The sequence below is a fragment of the Orbicella franksi genome, chromosome 13 (genome assembly GCF_964199315.1).
Source record: "Orbicella franksi chromosome 13, jaOrbFran1.1, whole genome shotgun sequence".
Taxonomy (NCBI): domain Eukaryota; kingdom Metazoa; phylum Cnidaria; class Anthozoa; order Scleractinia; family Merulinidae; genus Orbicella; species Orbicella franksi.
The window spans coordinates 19,943,521-19,964,291 of NC_138157.1; the positions used below are offsets into that span (position 1 = coordinate 19,943,521).

General features: G+C 38.3%; 4 protein-coding genes and 1 long non-coding RNA gene across 8 annotated transcripts in view; 3 read left to right on the top strand and 2 right to left on the bottom strand.

The window, feature by feature from the left end:
• LOC145466260 (uncharacterized) overlaps positions 1 to 6,813 on the top strand; it is a 9,094-nt gene extending 2,281 nt beyond the window's left edge. The window contains exons 1-4 of the long non-coding RNA XR_014041851.1: positions 1 to 651; positions 2,846 to 2,997; positions 4,162 to 4,261; positions 4,663 to 6,813. The exon at positions 1 to 651 is cut by the window's left edge and continues 2,281 nt beyond it. This is a non-coding gene — a long non-coding RNA (uncharacterized LOC145466260). The remainder of the gene's footprint in view (positions 652 to 2,845; positions 2,998 to 4,161; positions 4,262 to 4,662) is intronic.
• Positions 6,814 to 6,824: 11 nt separating this feature from the next.
• LOC145466257 (uncharacterized) lies at positions 6,825 to 17,099 on the bottom strand. 4 transcript variants are annotated; one of them, XR_014041850.1, is made up of 5 exons: positions 16,742 to 17,099; positions 13,621 to 13,742; positions 12,273 to 12,394; positions 8,337 to 8,392; positions 6,877 to 6,945 (listed from the first exon to the last, which is right to left on the bottom strand). XR_014041850.1 is itself a non-coding variant. In XM_081449981.1 (4 exons), the coding sequence occupies exons 1-3, from the start codon at positions 16,937 to 16,939 to the stop codon at positions 8,371 to 8,373; spliced, it is 342 nt and encodes a 113-aa protein (XP_081306107.1). In that variant the 5' UTR covers positions 16,940 to 17,099; the 3' UTR covers positions 6,877 to 6,945; positions 8,337 to 8,370. The 4 variants fall into 4 exon arrangements, 3 of the variants coding, with proteins under 3 accessions (XP_081306105.1, XP_081306107.1, XP_081306106.1); XM_081449981.1 differs by lacking the exon at positions 13,621 to 13,742; XM_081449979.1 differs by lacking the exons at positions 8,337 to 8,392; positions 13,621 to 13,742 and having other exon boundaries at positions 6,825 to 6,945.
• On the top strand, positions 6,973 to 9,356 carry LOC145466259 (uncharacterized). The gene is made up of 2 exons (XM_081449982.1): positions 6,973 to 8,516; positions 8,900 to 9,356. The coding sequence occupies exons 1-2, from the start codon at positions 8,305 to 8,307 to the stop codon at positions 9,339 to 9,341; spliced, it is 654 nt and encodes a 217-aa protein (XP_081306108.1). The 5' UTR covers positions 6,973 to 8,304; the 3' UTR covers positions 9,342 to 9,356.
• Positions 14,249 to 16,081, top strand: LOC145466191 (uncharacterized). The gene is made up of 4 exons (XM_081449940.1): positions 14,249 to 14,710; positions 14,807 to 14,881; positions 15,077 to 15,235; positions 15,609 to 16,081. The coding sequence occupies exons 1-4, from the start codon at positions 14,643 to 14,645 to the stop codon at positions 16,048 to 16,050; spliced, it is 744 nt and encodes a 247-aa protein (XP_081306066.1). The 5' UTR covers positions 14,249 to 14,642; the 3' UTR covers positions 16,051 to 16,081.
• Positions 16,952 to 20,767, bottom strand: LOC145466256 (uncharacterized). The gene is made up of 5 exons (XM_081449978.1): positions 20,663 to 20,767; positions 17,987 to 18,064; positions 17,617 to 17,682; positions 17,151 to 17,204; positions 16,952 to 17,038 (listed from the first exon to the last, which is right to left on the bottom strand). The coding sequence occupies exons 1-5, from the start codon at positions 20,765 to 20,767 to the stop codon at positions 16,952 to 16,954; spliced, it is 390 nt and encodes a 129-aa protein (XP_081306104.1).
• Positions 20,768 to 20,771: the final 4 nt, after the last annotated feature.

The window sequence follows — 20,771 nt, forward strand, 5'->3', positions numbered from 1 at the left end:
AGCACAGACTGGTCTGACAAAATCGATCACGACACAAACTTGTTTAGGAAAACCTGGATTGTCCGCATGGGCTCTACAGAGTATATATACGTAACAACTGACCTTCCAAGGGAGTCGAATCTACCACTAAAAATCTCTTCGGTCCTATGTTTTTTGATCTGTGAAGCATAGACTGGTCCTACATCCAAATTGCCGGCAGAAGATAAAAAAATAAATGTATCGGAACGATTGGACTGTCTGCATGTGCTGAATGGATCTTGAGCTTTGTACAAGAGATATTGGGTGTAAGAACTGGCCAACAAGGGAGCTAGTTCCACCCTGCAAATTCTCTTCCTGAGTTTCTTAATCTGTGAAGCATAGACTGGTCCTACATCCAAATTGCCGGCTCAAGATAAAAAGACTTGTTTAGGAAGAATTAGACTGTCTGCATGCTTTTTACGGGTATGGGTAAAGTAACGTACCTGTGGAATAAGAACTTATTCCGGGACTGTCTGCATTCACTTTATGGAGAGCACTTAACGTTCCTTGTTTGTGCTCGTGTATTATTTTCAACTCACCGCGGGTTTTTTTCCCGCAGTTTTCCATCTTTTGTTAAAGGGAGTCAAGGATGAATTGAACCAAACGTGAGGGATACAGAAGTTAACTTAATCGGTGAGTAGGGAACATTATCGGACTTATTTTAAATGAAGATCTAGGGCTTTCTTTCGTTGGTCAGTTTAGAGATGTTCTGTTTTCTTTTAATGGACGAGGGATAGCATGAAGACACGAGATAGAAGGAGTGCGAACGCAAGTGTTCGATTTTTTCGCCCGATCCACATGGACAGTCTCTAGCGCGCACGCTTCGCTGGCTCACTTGTTACTAGAAAGATGGAAATGCAATGGCCTCAGAGAGATAAGGAGTTCGTTCTACCAGACTTGAGGGCCCAGTCATTCAAAGCTCGATTAACCGTCTCCAGGTTTCGTTTCGTAATTTCCAGTGAGATCGTCTTTTTATATAATTTTTTTTTTCCAGTTTTGACTTTGTCCGACGTTAAATTGACCAAAAACATTACCACTGAAAAATATACTACTGCATAGAAACTAACATCTTGATTAAGCTTTACCTTGGTAACCGTAAATCACCATTTAAGTAACCGTTCCCAGAAGACTGAACCAGCGGCTGGAGACACATGTTGCTTAAGAATTTAACAGTAACCTTCGTCTTTATTATCGTTTCGTTTTGGGACGCCCGCGAATTTTTGGTTTCGCAAGTGCGATACTTAAGCGAACTAAACATAAATCAAACATAGCTGACATCCCACGTGGATGATCTATTAAAGAATTGGTTCATGTTTAGCGTGCGTATGTCGAGTTATGATGCACGCGGGAAGTTTGGAGAGCACGAAAGAAGCGTAAGAGTTGCTCGAGGCGACAGCCGAGAGCAACTCTGGTTTCTTGAGTGCTCTCCAAACTTCCCACGTGCATCCATAACTCGATATACGCACAGCTAAAAGCATGAACCAATTCTTTTATAATATGGCGACAACAACTTGGGCGCTAAAACATATTTTATTTGTGATTGACTACAAAGCTCTGACAATGCACCGTGAAGGAAAACAAAGGTCATTAGGATCCTTACACGCCACAATAAGTTGAGCAACGGTTGAACGAAAACGCTTAACCTGGTTTCTAAAATTGTCAACGAAAAATTCGCTTCTTCGAATTAATTATAATGAAAATGTAAGCAAACAACCAAAGTCAAAATACTCAGGTGTAAGTAAATATCTTAGCTTGCCGAAAAGTCAAAGGCTCGAAGTAGAGTTTGGATTGTTCAGAATAATCTTGACATTGCCGAAACTCAAACAAAAGGAACTTGCACTAAACTCGACGGAAATTTTGCAGCTAAATTGAAACTGCACGCGTCATCTTATCTACGCACAGCCGTACGTACATAGAGATTTTGTTCATGATGGCTCAATATATATAGGACTAGCGCTCGCGCTATGTTATAGAAGCTTTTGAACGCTAGTTACGTTAAAGGTTGATGCAGAAACATGCAGAGGGACTGGGAAAGGAGATAAAGTGCACCTGTGCAGACAAGCCACTATCCTTTTCGTAAAAGACTGGTCTTTATCACCCTCGGCTCCAAAAAAAAAAAAACAAACAAAAAATCAACAAGGCAAATGCAAAACAAACTACAACCAAATACTGAGGTAAAGCGTTTTATCTCCAAAGAATACTTATCTATCCCCAATTTATCTATAGCCGGCTTGCTTGCCCTTTCTGCGCATTTCGCTCTTTCACTTAAGGGTCTGATACCAGTTTTAACTTTGCTTGCAGATTACTCTCTTTATTATATATTGAACTCACTATCTCTTTTCTGATTGCCCGAAAGCGTGTAGTGAATTTTCGAAATCAGCGCCTGTGACGTCATGTAGCTGCAGATTAAACAATAGTCAGGTCAATGACACTCAAGGTCACGGGTAATCATGTCATGTATGACCGCGATGCATGATTTCTGAGGGTAATCATGCATGTCAAGTTCGTGCGCTTTGTGTTGCTTGCCGACAGTGAAGAAGCAAAAACATGACTTTTTTTTTTTTCGTTCAATGTATATAATACAACAATTATTAGTTTCAGTTTTTGTGATATCCAGAATAATCAAGGTCTCGGTAAGGGTTATCAGCCTCAGCCTTCAGCTTCGGCTGATAACCCCTGCCTCGACCTTGATTATTCTGGATATCACAACAACCTAATCCAATAATTGTTCATAAACGGTCGATTACTTCTTTTTCCCCTTCATACATTGCTTCCTTTACTGCTTCTGTCCATTTAACAGAAAAGAAATGCGTTTTTTTTCCCACAGTGTTTTCGCGAAACAGGAGCAAAGGCAAAGAACTTGACCGCACAGAAATTAACATCAGGGAGACTGGACACCAGCTTTCGGCGCTAGGATGTCTGGGAACGTTTGAAAAGCTAAGAAAAAAGACAGCTGTCTCTGGAGTAAAAACATTCCAGGTAAAAAGCTGTTTAAGCTATATCCACTAAACGTTTTTGATCATTGAGATCATCATCATGTCTACTGTCATTAGTGAACTTGGATAAAATGAATTTTTGTCATAATGAAAGGCCAGGGGTTTCATCAACGTTTTCAGCAGAAGGGCAAGTGGTTTTCACAGGCGGGGAAAAACTGAACTTCTTTATTTGCTCTAAGTGGTCAAACCAGGCGGGTAAAAATCATACTCGTGGCCGGTCAACTTGCCCGGTGTCCGGCCCTTAATGAAACCGTCGGCCACATGTTTTAGAGAAAACAATGTCGTACAAAAAGAATATCGCCGCGAGCTACTCTCGAACCCTTAAAAAAGTTCGTGGCGCCGGTTGAAGCCAGGTCGGCGTCATTTCCAGTCCATAGATGATATAGGAGGTATACGTCTTTGGTTGGCCAAAAGGTGTATATTGGCAGATAAATTATTTGCCCTATTCCTTCAATATAAGCGTTTAGGATACACTAAAATCTATTACAAATATCTAAGGCACGGAAGGCTCAGTCAATTTATTGCTGTTTGTAAGAAAAAAGTTCTTATGTGCGTTAGGAGCAGAATTTGAACCTGTGACTCTGTAGAATCCCGACGCTTTGCACTGTATGAAGCGCGCACCAAATCACTGCGCCACCCGGCTTTGAAACACAATGCGTAGACAAATTGAGTAGCAATACATACCAATTTTGACCGCGCATTATGGTCAGCTGGTGGAACGTAAGCAGTGTACACTATGTTACTTTTGTAGCGAATGTTTTTTTGGTAACATTTCATCTCGAGACCATTCATTGAAAAAGATCTTACTTATCCAGACCCAAACGCGTATGTAGGCCATAGAACATCCAAGTAATTATAGATTTGTCATTTTTACACCTGTCCAAATTTTATGATAAACGAATTTTATCATTAACGGTCATAGAGAAGAGGACAGTGTCGTTGGTTGTTTGCGCTTTGGTATTTTTAAAGTTAGTTTATTGCAATCAGTGAAGCCGCATTTTGTGCAAAAGAACATGTAATAGATGTGTTTACCGCGAGCAGCGAACAGCGCAATTTGCATCGTATTTGCGTTCATTCTTTCTCCTTCTATTTTCATTTTATTATTCGGATAAGAGTAAAATATTTTTATTCTTTTTGTTTCGTTTAGGTATCAACAGCGAACAGTTTCCAAGTTTGAGAAAATGGCTTTGGGAACCTTTTGCTCGCTATCGGGAAAGTTCCTTTTTTCATTTGTCTGTGAGCGTGAGGTAAGTCGTATTGTTAACTTGTTTACTCTGGATTTGAATATTTGAGTTATGCTTAATTTGACCTCGTTGATACCAAAAAATTTAGTTAATTCAAGCTTACATCAAAAAATATTAAGTTTGAGTTAAAAAGCAAGGGTCAATAAGCAACTACTTGCTGTTTTATTATCAGTTTTATTTAAATCAGTAAATATTGACAAGTATTCACGTCAATAAAACTCGACAAGGATTAACCGACGTTAAGGTACAGGATAAAACAGATTTTAACTGGTCGAAGCCTTTCATAGTGAATTTGGACATAAAGTTGATTACTAGGATATTTTTATTATGAAATCTTCAATAGAGAACTATATCTTTTCCAAGTCTTGCAGTGGGAAATACTTGTGTGTTCTATTCTTTTGCAGACGCCATAGAGATGACCAATATGGAGAAAGGCCAAAGATAAAAGTCTTGGACGGAAAGCAAAACATTATGTGGAAAAACACCACCTCCCCGCCAATCACGTCTAACTAGCATTTCTTTTATACTTTATAACAAGAGTTTCGAGACGCCATCCTTGTGGTACAATTTTGCACTTACGCATGCGCGTTTCGTATCATACTCTTGAGTCAAATTTTTCTAAGTCTTTTGGCGGGAAACGTTTCTTGTATATAAGTTCACTAGCGCGCTCTCTCTTTCAGATGCCTTAAAGATGACCAAAATTTCAATCTTTGAAGGAAGACAAAAATTGATGTGGAACGTTTCTTGTATATAAGTTCACTAGCGCGCTCTCTCTTTCAGATGCCTTAAAAATGACCAAAATTTCAATCTTTGAAGGAAGACAAAAATTGATGTGGAACACCGCCACCTCCCCACCACCACCACTAACTAGCATTTGTTTTATACTTTATAACAAGGTTTAAGAGTTCTCATCCTTGTGGTATTGTAGCCTCTAATACGCATGCGTACTAGGCGAGCGTCTTAGTTGTAAGAAGTCGAGTATACTCCGTGGGGTAACTGTAAGTAACTGGTAACTTCGTGTTGTGTAACCCGAAGTTTAAAACCGAAGTTCAAATTTCGGGTTACACAACACGAAGTTATCAGTTACTTACAGGTACCACACACAGTATGCTTGACGTCTTACAGATAGGACACTCACCTAGTACGCATGCGTATTAGAGGCCACTGTACCACACGGATGGGAGCTCTAAACTTTTGCTATGAAGTATAAAAAATGCTAGTTAGTGGTGGCGGCGGGGAGGTGGCGGTTTTCCACATCAGTTTTTGCCGCCCTTCCAAGATTCAATTTTATCTTTTCTGTGACTCGTCATTTGTCAGGCATCTGCAAAAGAGTCTTGCAAGGATGACTTTCAGTAAACTGACATAAGTTTGTAGAGTGATAAAAGTAATTTATTTAGTAATATTATTACAAAGAGAATACAATAAAAATGTGTACATTTCTTTCGCGTACAATAAACAACAGTGTACTCGTTATCAGAGTTGAATAAAGCGAAGTCCGAAACTCTTCGTTGTATGTCCGCAGCTATATTCTTAAGATATGATTAAACTAAAACCTTACTTTACGAACGTTTTGTTATTTTCCTCTGATAGCGGCGGCCTTGTTGTGTAACGACAATATTAACAAAATCCAGTAAAGCTTTAACCTGCCGTTTGTTGTAAACAACACTCCATTGCCTTTACCTGTAGTTGTGGAACTATGAGACTATGAGCTAAATGAACGTAATAGAGCCCTGGAACCGAGCCGTGAACCGAGCCGTGCGTGAACAACAACAAAAACATGTAAATTAAACTGATAGCAGAATTACAGTCGATAAAATTATCATGTGTATTGTTGATGTTATTGAAATAAACAATTTGAATGACTTTGAATTTCGCAGGTTTTCTGTATCATTAACAGTCACGTCTGTTGTTAAAAAATGTATCGGTAAACTTCCGTCTCGGCTTGTAAACCAAACTATTTTAAGGAAAGAAAAATTCAGAGCTCTTGTCCACTCGATTGAGGAAATGAAAATTGTATTTTTTTTTCTTTTACACAGAGCCAATGAAACTTGAACAGGAAAAATATCAATGTTTTAACCAGGCCAAAATAAAAGTCCTAGTTTTCAATCCGTGCAAACAAGTTACATTTTAGTTCGCCAATGTAAGGAATACCTTCCCTTACGTAAACAAACGATAATTTCTTCCTTGGCTTATCGTCACTATTATACACGTTACGGGAAAAAGCATTGGCAAAATCCCATTTTCCCAAAGAATGAAACAAACTGAGTATTTAAAAAAATATATAACGAAAAATGTGATAGGTCTCTTAGGACTGATAAGGAGTTACATCAGAAACATGTGAAATAAGGAATCTACAGATTTGAAATGTTATCGGTCTAAATCTTTCCCAGTCCTGTCCATCCTCATTTCTGTTTTGTTCTTGTAAACATTTGTCGTTCCTTTACAGTAGCAAAATATTATTTTTAAAGTTCATGTTTTCAACTCCTCTAAAAATTTAGGTTTTGCTACAAAGTACGGTAAGAAAAAAATATTTCTCAAAAGTAAGAGATATCTAACCTGTCACTGGTTTTTACGGTAGATATATTAACGTATCGGCAAGTTACTCAAGATATACGTGGTGTATGATCAACCCAAAATGACATCATCAACAGCTTGTCCAGGCCTTACTGCTTTTCTTGACTGAATACCTGAAATGAATGAAAACAATTTCCCAGCATTCAGTTACAGCAATATTGCCTATCATGATTCTACGAGTAGTTTACATTGTATATTCATTACGACCAAAAAATTGAAGCAACTATAAGGAACATGAAAGTGAAGAAAGATCATCGCAGTAAATTTTCCAATTTAAGCAATTGGATTCCAATTTAAGCAATTGGTAGAGCATCGCACCGGTATCGCGGAGGTCACGGGTTCGAATCCCGTTGAAGCCCTGATTTTTTTTTTTTTCAGGCTTCTTCTTTCCAATTGTTAAAATTGGAAAATTTACTGCGATGATCATTCTTCACTTTCATTTACAACCGCAGCTCAAATATGAATTATTTCATATATACTTCACGTCATCTCACTCCTCACGGGAAGATATGAACTCAATTAATTGACCTCGCTCCCAATGTGTGGCTTCATAGCTCAGTTGGTAGAACATCGCACCGGTATCGCGAAGGTCACAGGTTCGAATCCCGTTGAAGCCCTGATTTTTTTCAGGCTTCTTCTTTCCAATGCTTATATTGGAAAATTTATTGCGATGATCAGTCTTCACTTTCATTTACAACCGCGCTTCAAATATGAATTATTTCATATATACTTCACATTATAAGGAACATTTAGGAAACACCAATAAAACTTAATATTAAGGCACAATAGCTCAAAATAAAGGACGGCGCACATGTGACCTATGAGACCAAGCTTGAGAGGCAGACACGCCGACTTGCGCGAGCACGAGCGCGCGCGTGTCGTGTTAAAAACATCACTATAGTTAGTCAACGTACGTAGACACATTCAGTTGAAAAACACAGTGCAAGTTGCGCGTTAAATTTTCTTCTGATATTTTATTCTCAAATTTGGGAGTATGGGTGTTGTACAATTCTTCAGACGTTTAAACTGTTTTGGTTCCACTCAAAAAAAGTTAAGTCCAGGTGAGAATCGTTATAGATGCTTGTTGGGTTAGCTTTTCTTCAGTTCTTTGTTCCTGTTGTTCTTACCAGAAGCATATCATCTAGAATAGGTGATATGCTTCTGTTCTTACGAATAACAAATACTGTTTGTTTTTCCTCCAGGAGAAAAATGGAAAATGAACTCTGCAATATGCATGAAACAATCAGAATAATTGAAGAAGATATTCAAACTACAAGGCAAGAATTGTGACTTAACTTTGTTCACTGGACATGCGCATTTTGTTCTGTAAATTTGCAAGAAAAAAACATCGCACTTTCCTCCCATCTTCTCTAGCTTATAATGAAAATTCAACTTTCAAACAACCAAGGTTCTCATAATCTACACTATATTGGCAAGTTTTGCTCAAGAAATCAAGTCTTACAATAGCGCTAATGCTAAATAACTTTGTAATTGGTATGCTAACTGTTTCCATGTTTGCACACAGGAGCACTGTAGAGTTATGCAAGCAGCAACAAAGAGCTGCAGAAGAAAAAGACGCGATGACGAGAAACACCAGAAGTCATCTGATGGCTCAAGTAAAAATCACTGAGAGTAGACTGGGGCAAGCTTTAGAAAAGCGCCAAATGTTGATGTCTGACATCATGTGAGTATAAAGAACTAAAAGCAAATAAGAGACTGGAAAACTGCAAGAATTTTAAATGGGGCAGATCAACAGCGTATTACTTAAACTCGTACGGAATAGATTTACTGGAAGGATATTTTTGGCCTTTGTCAGTAGAGAGATACCGAAACTATGCAATTTGTCTTGTATCTGTGGGGAAACCTATGTCTTAAAATTCAATTTCCTAAAAACTCAATTTCGTAATCATATCATAGTAAGATGTACAGTAAGTTACCTCACATACACGAACAAACTAACGCACCACTGCCTAGTGCTAAGTAACTTTCAACTCATTTCAATATTATTCACTCCAGGGTACAAAGATAAACTCCCTTAAATTAAAAACACGTCGATTCTCTTTACAGTGAATGCGGCATTCGTAAAATGGCACTAGAAGAAAAACTGCAAGCCATGGAAAGGAAGGCAAATTTCTTTTGGAATGATCTGCAATGCGGTGATCCAAAGCAAAAAGCCAAAAAATGGCAGGAAAATCTGCGTCAAGTCCGCTCACAGAATGACATGAGCAAGGCGGTGCCCCAGCCGCCCCTGTTCCCCATCCTAGACTTTGATGACGATGAGTTCGCAATATGGGAGGCCTCTCGAGAATTAAGCTGTGATGAGGTCATCACAGAGACAGAAAACTGGGAAAAAAGCGCTGCAATCAGGGAAATGTTCCTCGATGACTTCATTCCAGAGACAGAGAATTGGGAAGAAAATGTTCCAATCACAAAAACTATTGTTGATAACGCCATCCCAGAGACAGAGAATTGGGAAGAGAGTTCTGCAATCGCGGAAACTTTCCTTTAAAAGGAAGCGTGCGTTGCTATATGCGCTTTTTTGTGAGACAAAAAAGTGAACTGTTTTAAATGTAATTAAGTTGTTGTTTAAGTGACACTGACATGACTGAGATGTTTCCTTGACCTGTATCTGAAATGGGACATTCCTGTTGCAAGGAAACCTTTGACATGGATCGTACATGGATATCTATAGCAATGTAATTTAATAAAGATATTATACAGTTCAGTGACTACCTTGGCGTCAGTATATTTGCTCAATCAAGAATATAGAGGCCACATGAGTGGTTTTAACTTGCAAGACCTATAAAATACCCCCAGGGTAAAAAAAAGAAGTCTACATTCACAGAAACCTTCTGCAGAATCTACATGCAGTCCAACCTCCGGTTGCGACCACCTTAGCGACCAGTTTTCCAAAATACCAAAAATTTCCAAGTCAATTCACTATATTTAAAACCTCTTGTAAGCGACCACCTCTCGTAAACGACCGCGACCACTTTTAGAGCTAAAAGTTTGAAACTTTCTTTTGTTTTTGACCTATCATAAGCGACCAATTGACAGATAATGGAGCAGAATTTGCTTAATAAGGTGTTATAACATTAAAGATTCAATTTGTAACTATCGCGAGACTTGTTCCGTTCGCCTTATTACGTAGTTTATCAGAAGCGAACCATGATACTCTGAATAAATAACTTTGGAAAGCTTAAATATTTTTGTGGCTACTAAAAGTTATTACATGCATATGGGTTTAGATGGGCATTGGCGCATGCGGTAAGTCTCTGCAGTTACCATATATACAACAAGGTGTGGCAAAATTTTGACCTAATATGGTCTAAACTCTCGTAAGCGACCATCTCCCATAAGCGACCACCTAGGCTTGACATGTTAGGTGGTCGCTTACGGGAGGTCCGACTGTAGCACAAAATTTTGCTGTAATTTAGTATTTTCATGTGCAATCCTGAATTTTTGAACTACACAGCGGTTTACAGCTGACTGTGATGAATTCATAGATGGTTTTTCTCATAATTCATCAGTTACACGTTGGCAAAGTGGTAAGGTTTCAGCCAGGTAATCTGAAGTTGGTGGATTGAGGTCGACGGTTTGAATCCTGCTACGGAACTTTTCTTTCCTCCGAGCTACTAACGGATGCTACGCTCTCGGAAAACTGTTTGCTTCTCGGAACAGATAATGTCCGCGGACAAATCTCCGCGCAAATTTTCGCGCCAAATGGAGGATATTGTGTATTTATGATCAGCATATTCTTACTTTTTTTTCAATGCATTTCACAATCAACAAAAGAAACTATTTAACAATTATTCACCGAACTGGAGGTGAATAGTGATGGATATTAATCACCGACACTGAGGTGAATAATTGTTTTAGAATGTACCACACAAGCTGAATAATTAGCGGACCAAAACGTTATTTTATGTGTGACAAGTGGTCGGAAATTATAAAATCTCTCGCACCGGCTGCTCGGAGGTGAATAGTACTTGCTAATCACCTCCGAGTTAACCAATCAGAGCGCGCGAAAAGCACTATTCACTTGTGTGGTATATACTAAGATTGGTTAATGGTTGTCTTTGAAAACCGCTGACGAATCATAGCTGTAGCTATGTTATTTGATTAACTATTTGCAACGATATTTCTGGTATGTACTGCGTGGTGTAGTGGAGATCATTGTCGCTCCTCAATCCAGACGGCCACAGGTTCAATTACAGTACGGACCCCGTTTTTTCCTCATTTTTTTTGCTGGACACACTTGTTTAATGTTTAAAACCCTTTCCAACATTTAGACAGCAAGCAAAGGTTATAAGCAAACTAAAAAAGAAACCGTGCTTGGTTAACCAGAAATTTCTCCAGCAGACTTATAAGTCATACCCAGGGGTGTAAATCAACATTGAATGAATACTTTGATCGGGTTTAAATGTGACAGAGCTTGCCTAATTGAAAAGTTCAAGTTTGCTGGAAGAAACAACGTTAATAAAATATCCATGTGACTGATTTTGTTTTTTTGTTCACTGTGTGAACTATAGTTCTGAAAAAAAGTTCAGAACTTTTTCAAAAACTTTATCGAATGACAGTCCGTTTGGTATGACATGTGACCACACTAAAAAAGGCTGTGCAGCACAAAACTTACATTTTCGCCAATAAAAAGAATACCAGAAGCCAGTAAAAGAATGAGGTTAAAAGGACTGCATGGTGTATCGACCAGTTGAATTTCACATTATCAGAAAAAAGGTTTACATGCATGTTATCCTACGAAGAGTGGAAGAGTGACAAAGTGCCCGGAAAAAAAAGAGATTTAATCGCATCCAATCTTCTGAAAACAGAAGTGCTAACTACCTATTCCCCGAAAATATTTTAGCATTTTCTTACTGAATTGTAATCCTTAGTAAGGGATTTAAAAGAGAAGTTCTCCCCTTTCCCTTTAGCCAGAAATACCTATGGCAGGACCAAACGGGCTGATATACTGCTGAAGCGTACCAATAAAGGTATGATTAGGTATTTACCACACCTGAATTCAAGATATTTTTCTAGTTACGGTAATCTGTCACAAGCCGGTTTCAATTATGTGTACGCGCGGGAGGAGATCAGTTTTGGCAGGAAAGGTTTACACCCCGAAAACAAACGTGCAATATTTAATTTCGACCTTAATATTTTTAAAACCTCTTTCAATTTCTTTCACGGAAAAATTAGTCTACCCGAAAGTGACCATGATATCGTAGCCATATCAGGTCAGTGACTTTACACGGCTTCGCCTATGGGCAAAAACCATCATGGTTACATCGTAATGACAACTGGTTCAGTATGCAATCGCACACCAAGCAAATAAAAAATCACTTTGGAAAGAACGAAGATTCCCGTGTATTAACATTGAAAAAAGAAATTTAAAGCCCAACAATAAAGAAAATGAAAAAAATAATACAAAGGGTTTACTTACAGCAGTAAAATACCACGCCCTCCATCCACTCTGTCCAACGTTTCCCATGTCTTTGTGATCATGGGCTCCCGGTCACGCTTTTGCATCATAAATATCAGCAGGATTGATACAATGGAAACAGCCTTAAAGTCAAAAAACAAGAAGAAATGTATGTTTCTATAATTGCACTTGCTAGCGGATTTATAAAAAGAACACTAACACTACATTTAAACTTATGTAAACGTACCCAGCCTGACAATCCCTCGCTGCGCGGGAGGGGAGGAAGGGGGAAAGAAATTCACCCTTTAAAGGTGTGGGGAGGGAATATTTCGTTGCATATGGGAGAAGGTCCATAGCTGAAAAGTGGGTTGATAATATTACATTGAAACCTGATAAACTCTTGTTCTGCGGCAGATCGAAACAGGTTTCCCGGCGAAATGTAGGAGAAACAAAGATTTTTCTGACCATTTTACCAAAACCAAGTAATGGCGACATCCACGTTCAAGGAGTTTTAAACAGAGATCGATTGTCAAAAATAAAGAAAAGTTATAGGTTTTTTTCGACAGAGGAACGGAACAGAACTGACATTGCTTTGTGGTTAATTTCTGTTTAATTCCTTTTATACTAGTTCTGAGTAAAAGAAAGCCCCGTTTACTTCACAGAAAAGGGCATATTCACGATAGACGTGGTAACGGCTCTCTTAATTTACTTTGTTATTAATCCCAAAGCAAAGCGATATATAGCTTTTTAAGTAACAGTGCAGCAGTAAAATCGTTCGATTTACCCCTTCAGAAATGATACAAATTCATCGAGAGTCCATTACTAAGCAAAAAGAAGGCTGTCTTTATCTGCAAAAGAGCCGCGTGAACTCGCGCGAGCACCAGCGCGTGTGTCAGCACAATCGACTAAAGTAAACACTGTAGAGGAGGGATGCTAAATTTTCAGTATTTTGGCCAGGTGAAATATTGTGAGCGTTGACAAGTGCCGATGAGTTGGCAATATGAGAGGCTTCTCGAGAATTAAGCTGTGATAATGCCATTACAGAGACAGAGGAACTTTCCTTTAAGCGGAAGCATTGCTATACGTGATGTTTTGTGAGTCAAAAAAGTGAACTGTTAAAATAAATGTAATTTAAATTGTTGTTTGTGTTTGAGTGTCTGAAATCACTGAGATGTTTCCTTGACCTGTATCTGAAATGGGACATTCATTGTTACACTGTAATGACAACTGGTTCAGTATGCGATCACAAACTAAGCCAATATAAATCCACTTTGGAAAGAACGAAGATTGCCGTGTAATGACATTGAAAGGGGAATTTTAAAAGCACAATACTAAAGAAAATGAAAAAGAATACAAAGGGTTTACTCACAGCAGCGAAATACCACGCCCTCCATCCACTCTGCCCAATGTTTCCAATGTCTTTGTGATCATGACCTCCTGGTCACACTTGTTCGTCTTAAATATCAGCAGGATTGATGCAATGGAGACAGCCTTAAAGTCAAAAAAGAGATAAAGGATTTTAAATCGCACTTGCTCGCCAACATAAAAAATACTAACACTACTATTAAAAGAGGGTCTCAATAAGGAGGGGGGTCGTTTTGACGACTAACGGTTAAAAATAAACCGTTTTGACGATTGACGGTTACATTTTAGGCCATTTGACGGTTGATTTTTCGGAATGACGTTTGTAACACAGAAATAAAGCGCAAATTTGGCTGTAATCATTCAGAAAAGTCTACAATTTTGCCCAAACTTGATAAATCTTTAGTGCTATAATTTGCGCTCCTTTTAAGTCAATCGTTTAGTTCTTAACTAAGGATATCTGAGACATTTGACAGCTAATATTCGCTTGCTCATTTGACAATTGACGGTAAGACATTTGCAAATTTGACGGTTGACAGTAAATTTTTTGGGCCATCTGACGGTTGACTGTTAACCCCATTGAGGTCCTCTTAAAAATCTCCTGTAAAGGTACCCAACCAATTCCTGGACGCGGGGGTTGCACCCTTTAAAAGTGAGTGAGGAATATGCCATTGCAGGGAGAGAGGTTCCTCCGTGAAAAGTGGTTGGTGATCTTTCATAAAAAGCCGATTAACTCTTGTCCTACGCCTGATCGAAACAGGTTTCCAGACGAAATGTTAGAGAAAGATAGATTTTTCCAAAACCAAGTAACTGCGACATCCAGTTCAAGGAATATTTCAACCGAAGATTGTCAAAAATAAATACCTGGGAATGGTAATCACCAGCTTGACTTGCGCGAGCACGAGCGCGCGCGTCGTGTTAAAAACATCACAATAGTCACTCAAAGTACGTAGACACATTCAGTTGAAGAACACTGTGCACGTTGCGCGTTATATTTTCTCCTGATATTTTATTCTCAAATTTGTGAGTATGGGTGTTTTACGATTCGTAAGACGTTTAAACTGTTTTGGTTCCACTGAAAGAAAAGTCAAGTCCAGGTGAGAATCGTTATAGATGCTTGTTTAGTTATTTTTCTTCAGTTCTTTGTTGCTGTTGTTTGCACGGATAACAGATACTGTATGTTTTTCCTCCAGGAGAAAAATGGAAAATGAACTCTGCAATTTGCATGAAACAATCAGAATAATTGAAGAAGATATTCAAACAACAAGGTAACAATTGTGATTCAACTTTGTTCACTGATTTTGTACATTTTTTCCCGTCCATTTGTCAAGTAAAAACATCGCGCTTTTCCCCCGTCCTTTCTTGATTGCAAGGATTTACGCACGAATACAACTTTTACAGAAACGGCGAGGCTAAATAACGTTGTAAATTGCCACGCTAACTGTTTCTACGTTTGCACACAGGAGCATTGTAGAGTTATGCAAGCAGCGACAAAGAGCTGCAGAAGAAAAACAAGAGATGACGAGAAACACCAGAAGTCATCTGATGGCTCAAGTAGAACTCACTGAGAGTAGACTGGGCCAAGCTTTAGAAAAGCGCCAAATGTTAATGTCTGACATCATGTGAGTATGAAGAACTAACAACAAAATAATACGAGACTGGAAAACTGTAAGAATTTTAAATAGACCAAATCAACAGAGTATTATTCAAACTCTTACAGAATAGATTTACTGGAAGGATATTTTTGGCCTTTGTAAGGCGGCAGATAGCGAGACTACGCAATTTATCTTGAATCTGTGGCGAAACCTAATTTCCTAAACAAATCATTTTCATAAACGTATCATAGTAAGATGTACAGTAAGTTAGCTTTCATACACGAGCAAACTAATGCATCACTGCCTAGCGCTAAGTAACTTTCAACTCATTTCAATATTATTCACTCCAGGGTACATAGATAAACTGCATTAAATTAAAACACGTTGTTTCTCTTTACAGTGAATGCGGCATTCGTAAAATGGCACTAGAAGAAAAACTGCAAGCCATGGAAAGGAAGGCAAATTTCTTTTGGAATGATCTCCAGAGCGGGGATCCAAAGGAAAAAGCCAAAAAATGGCAGGAAAATCTGCGTCAAGTCCGCTCACAGAATGACATGAGCAAGGCGGTGCCCCAGCCGCCCCTGTTTCCCATCCTGGACTTTGATGACGATGAGTTCGCAATATGGGAGGCCTCTCGAGAATTAAGTTGCGATGAAGTCATCACAGAGACAGAAAATTGGGAAGAAAGCGCTGCAATCAGGGAAATGTTCCTCGATGAATTCATCCCAGAGACAGAGAATTGGGAAGAAATTACCACAACCACACAAACTATTGTTGATGAAGCCATCCCAGAGACAGAGAATTGGGATGAAAGTACCGCAATCACGGAAACCTTCCTTTAAAAGAAAGCATTGCTATGCGTGATGTTTTGTACGAAAATAATTTTAATTTTAATTTTAAATAATTTTCAATGTAACCTATATTGGTGTTTGTTTGAGTGTCAGAAATCACTGAGATGTTTCCTTGACCTGTATCTGATTTGAGACATTCCGGTTAATTATGGATTAAATTGAACTATTTTAAATAAAACTTTGAGATGGAATGTACTTGCACATTCCGTAATAACAATGTAATTTAATAAAGATATTATACAGTTCAATGACTGCCTTGGCATATATTTGCTCAAGCAGAAGACAGAATCCACATGAGAGATTTAAATTGTAACTCCTGTAGTATTCTTCAGAAGTTTAAACTGTTTTGGCCCCCAGGGTAAAAAGAAAGCAGTCCACATTCACAGAAACCTTCTGCAGAATCTACATATCATCAAAATTTTGTTCTGATATGTAAAAGTAAATTTGATGCATCAGATAGAGTAAAATCCCGATTTCTTCAATAATCTAATGGAATGGAAATTATTGGTTTGAAAAATATGGAGTTCAAACAAAAAAATTTTTGGCAAATTTCATTTTGTTTTCCAAAGATCTGCGAAAATTCAATCCCATTAATCTAACTTTACAAAGAAATAAAATGCAGGAAAATTTCCTTCATTTATTTACATTACTTAATCTCACTCCCTACTACCCAAGAACTCACCTTACCTTTAAGAAGGTACTTCTTCTTAAATTCCTTGTAATCCTTCTCAATGCTGCCATAGTCTTCCACAGAAAACTCCTTTTTCCCTTTCAGCTCAACCCTCAATCTTCTTCTAAATACATATTTCTGTTCCCCTTGCTCAGTGTCACTTCGATCCACAAAAACCTCTCCTGGGTGCCGGTCAAGAAATTTTACCATTTTCGGGCAGGTCTATGATGCAACCCACATAGAATTTGTGGGGGTAAAAAACAGCACAGCCACCCATATTTCAGAAATCGTCATGTCCTGACAGAATTCCTGTTGAAGATACAATATACACGTTAACTTTATACATATTTAGTTCACAAAAGAAGAACCAAACCAGCAGCAATTAAAAGATCAAAGCAATGAATTTGAAGGAATACATTACCTTCTTAGCCCGTTTTGCAGGAGGCTTGAGATTTTCATCCTCATCATGTAAGGGCTGTATGAGAATTTAATACAAGAACCATGCATCGAAATTCTTCACGAATATTACACTTTTAAATCAGGGAAAGACAATGCCATAAGGAGACTAGCGATGATATCCCCCTATAATGTTGCAATTCCCTATCACACCCTAGTATAAGGTGCAACTTTCCAACTTCTGAATTCACTGACACCTTGGTCACCTGGGTGTTTCAGATACTTTTATAAAAATATTATTAATAATTAAAACAACTTTGCAATGTCAGCGCATTAAAAAATCTGATAATTGTTACTAGTTTTTATGCCTCAAAACAATGGATAGCAGAAAAACAATTGCAAGAGTCTAATATTTGACCCTTAAAAGCACACCACATCTTTGGTGATGTTAACTCAGTACACTAGTAAAAACCAGGTAATGGTGTACTTACTAAATCTGAGTGCCCCTGCTTCAATTCATTGTGTTTATTCTCAGCAGGGAGAACCTCTACTATGACCTGGAAGCAATGACAAGAAAAATAAAGTCATTATTCACAGATATCATTGATGAATGGCGTGGATAAAATTGAAAAGTGCAAAGAATAACTTGAAAGTTCAGGGAAGGTACACAGTAACAGAAATCACACTCTGGGCACAGACAGTCTCCTTAAACCTTAAACCAATTTTGTTAGCTCTAACTTTCTATTCATTAAAAAAAAATACACACAGTGCTGATAATTTGACATATATGAACTAGGAATATTCTTACTAATATTACCTTCATGGTCAAGTAGATCAAAAAAGATTTTGAGGTAGACTAACCATATCTGAGTCTTCCTGCTTCAGTTCTTCAAATATAGTTTCAGCAGGGAGAATGCTTTCTTTTACATGTACCTTGACCTGGAATAGATCACAGCAGAAACGGCATCAAGAGGTTAAATAATTCCATTGAGTTCCTTTAAAGACAGCATTTGCCCAGCGTGGATAAATTTCAAAAGTTGAACTCAGGGTAGTGTAATATTAATGTCTAAGAAAGCAATATGACAACAAAGTTGTGATTGGGCAAACAAACTTTCTTCAACAGTTTCTAAAGACAGTATCAGATATGATGCCAGGTTGCTGTTATGTGATGATCTCTTGATCTGCTCACTGTTAACATTTTTTCCTTTGCTGATCTTTTAATATTATGACAAATCACTTCATTTCTGAAAGGAACTTTGCTTAAAATGAGAATATTACTGTTTACCACTCTTACTTTGTCATCAATTTCTTCAAGAGACTGTACATCTTCAAGTAAAGTATGAACATCTTTCCCTTTGACCACCGTGTATAATTTTAATAAAGCTTTAAAGTCAATCGTTAAAGCGCAGTTAATGGAGCGTGACGCTATTTACGTACAGTCACTAGCTTACTATTGTTAAACGTGACGCAATGGAACTGTTACGTGTTAGAACAGTATAGAAGTCTTTCATGTCTAGTTTAAACAATATTCACAATAGCCGTTCACGCATGCATGTTATGTCTGATTTAACTATATCATGCGTTTTGTATGGCTAGTCTTTTAAATAGCCCCATTCTTGTTTCGTTCAAGGCTGCATGGGCTCTGTACTTTTCATGGTACACGATTTTATATTGGTTTAAACCCAGACATCAGTCGACCTATAAAAGAGTCTTAGCTTGGACTTTAGCATCATTCGCTCGTTATATCACTACTGTAACTTTTAGTTAGCCCTTGAAATTGTAACTCCCACCCTTCCCTCCCTTTGGAGGTTTATTATTGTTGTTCATTAATATAAATAATAAACTGGGGTTCACCTCTCATGACACGCTTTCGGTTAAGTCTTCCAGTGACTTCCCCAAGCTTCATTTTCGCTAATTTAGTGGCGTTATTTAACGCTCTTTTATGCCTCTTCTTGTCTGATCCAGCACGTGCTGGGGAGATAAGTAAGGCTTGAGAACTGTCTACACTCTAGCACAATGCTGACCGGAGGTCAGCTCGTAGTGCCATTTAGAGTTACACTTCTAGGATGCGCAAGCTTTTGGCCTCGCCGACTTGTCCAATCCAGTGCAGAATTAACCACTGGGGAGATAAGTTTGGCATTTGGTCACGCAATGGAAGTTCGTCTGTCATGCTGATTGCAGAGCAGTGTTCCCCCCTTTACGCCATAGAACGCGTGTTTATTGCTTGTGTTTGTCCGGGTATTAAAAGCATTACTCCCTAGGAACTGCAACATTAACTAAATCTTGTTACCATTACCATCGTTGAGAGCTAACCGTACACAGTCTTTAGAGAACCAGAGCACTGAGTGATATTTAATAGGCTAATCAGAGTGATGTTCAGTCTAGCCAGAGTGATATTCAGGCTAACAGGAGTATAGACTTCAATTTCACTGCGATTAACCTTAATAACCCTGTTTATTGTTAGCACTTGATAATGAAAATAACACGATTTAGTATATACACACTCAGTGATCTTGGTGCTTTAAGCAATTTGATTGGTTTGCTATCTTTAGCAAACAAAGGAGTGGGGATGGTGCTGTAGTGAGAGTGCTTGTCTCCCACTAATGTGGCCGGGTTTGAATCCTGAACATGGCACCATAAGCGGGTCAAGTTTGTTGTTGGTTCTTGCCTTGCTTCAAGGGTTTTTCTCGATGTTCTCTGGTTTTCCTCCCTCCACAAAAATCAACACTTCTAAATTACAATTTGATCTGGAAACAGTGGACGAAGAGCCTCTCCGTGGGATGTGCCACTGCAAATTCCTATTTATTCATTCATTTATTTATTTATTTAATTAATTTATTGATTTAACAGGCATTATTCACTCCCTACCAGGTGAATAATGTGTGATGAAAACAAAAACAAAGTGTCTACCATAAAATTGCGTCTCGCCAGTGTTTCTGAATCAGAACTCCTGAGAATACAAGATGCTGTACCAGAAAGTACACAGAAGGCTATGAAATTTGGCTGAAAGTTTTCAAAGGATAGAAAAGACTTCCTGACACACGACTTTCGAGCAGTTTCAGGACAAGTCCTTGGCAATCACAGATTTCACCAGTTTAAACAAAGCTGACCGCCAAATCACTCTTCACCCGGCATTGGCAGAATATCGCTTGGTTCATCTGCGAAGCATCAAGTGCTATTCAACGAAGCACCTAGCTTCACAACTATACAGGAGAACGTCTTCGTAAAAGAAAACATCATTCTAGTTTTCACAATAGTTCTACTCCACACTGACCGACTTAAACACTGACCGCCTTAAAATACAACTTCATACAGGCAAAACATTTCGTGTACGTTTTACCCTTTTGGGAACAAGAATAGCGATTAGTAAGCTTCAAGCTTACAGAGAGAAATCCGGATCATGGAAATTCCCCCCGGGAAAATTATCCAAAAGTGATTACGAAGTACCCCTTGTAGGTTTTTCTGCAAAACAGTTAAGTGCCTCACTTCTTAACTGGTACATTCTTTTTACAGATTAATTAACTAAACATTTCTCACCCAAAAAGAATGCTGATTACGTATATAGAGATTTGGAGATGACATCGCTTCTTTCCGCCATGTTTCAAATGCATACTGGGTACCATTCCCACCGAGCATATGCATCAAG

Bases quoted from the DNA above. Each gene is read 5' to 3' on its own strand.
- LOC145466257 (XM_081449979.1), bottom strand. From the start codon at position 16,939: ATGGTAAAATTTCTTGACCGGCACCCAGGAGAGGTTTTTGTGGATCGA. The intron at 12,395-16,741 runs GTGAGTTCTTGG...TTTGACTTTAAG, and splicing joins AGTACCTTCTTAAAGGTAAG to GCTGTTTCCATTGTATCAAT. The intron at 6,946-12,272 runs GTAAGTAAACCC...CATTCATTTCAG, and splicing joins GGGCGTGGTATTTTACTGCT to GTATTCAGTCAAGAAAAGCA.
- LOC145466256 (XM_081449978.1), bottom strand. From the start codon at position 20,767: ATGCATATGCTCGGTGGGAATGGTACCCAGTATGCATTTGAAACATGG. The intron at 18,065-20,662 runs GTGAGAAATGTT...GATCTATTCCAG, and splicing joins GTAATCAGCATTCTTTTTGG to GTCAAGGTACATGTAAAAGA. The intron at 17,039-17,150 runs GTAATGTATTCC...TATCTTCAACAG, and splicing joins CTGCAAAACGGGCTAAGAAG to GAATTCTGTCAGGACATGAC.
- LOC145466191 (XM_081449940.1), top strand. From the start codon at position 14,643: ATGGGTGTTTTACGATTCGTAAGACGTTTAAACTGTTTTGGTTCCACT. The intron at 14,711-14,806 runs GTGAGAATCGTT...TTTTTCCTCCAG, and splicing joins GAAAGAAAAGTCAAGTCCAG to GAGAAAAATGGAAAATGAAC. The intron at 14,882-15,076 runs GTAACAATTGTG...GTTTGCACACAG, and splicing joins GAAGATATTCAAACAACAAG to GAGCATTGTAGAGTTATGCA.
- LOC145466259 (XM_081449982.1), top strand. From the start codon at position 8,305: ATGCTAAATAACTTTGTAATTGGTATGCTAACTGTTTCCATGTTTGCA. The intron at 8,517-8,899 runs GTGAGTATAAAG...TTCTCTTTACAG, and splicing joins ATGTTGATGTCTGACATCAT to TGAATGCGGCATTCGTAAAA.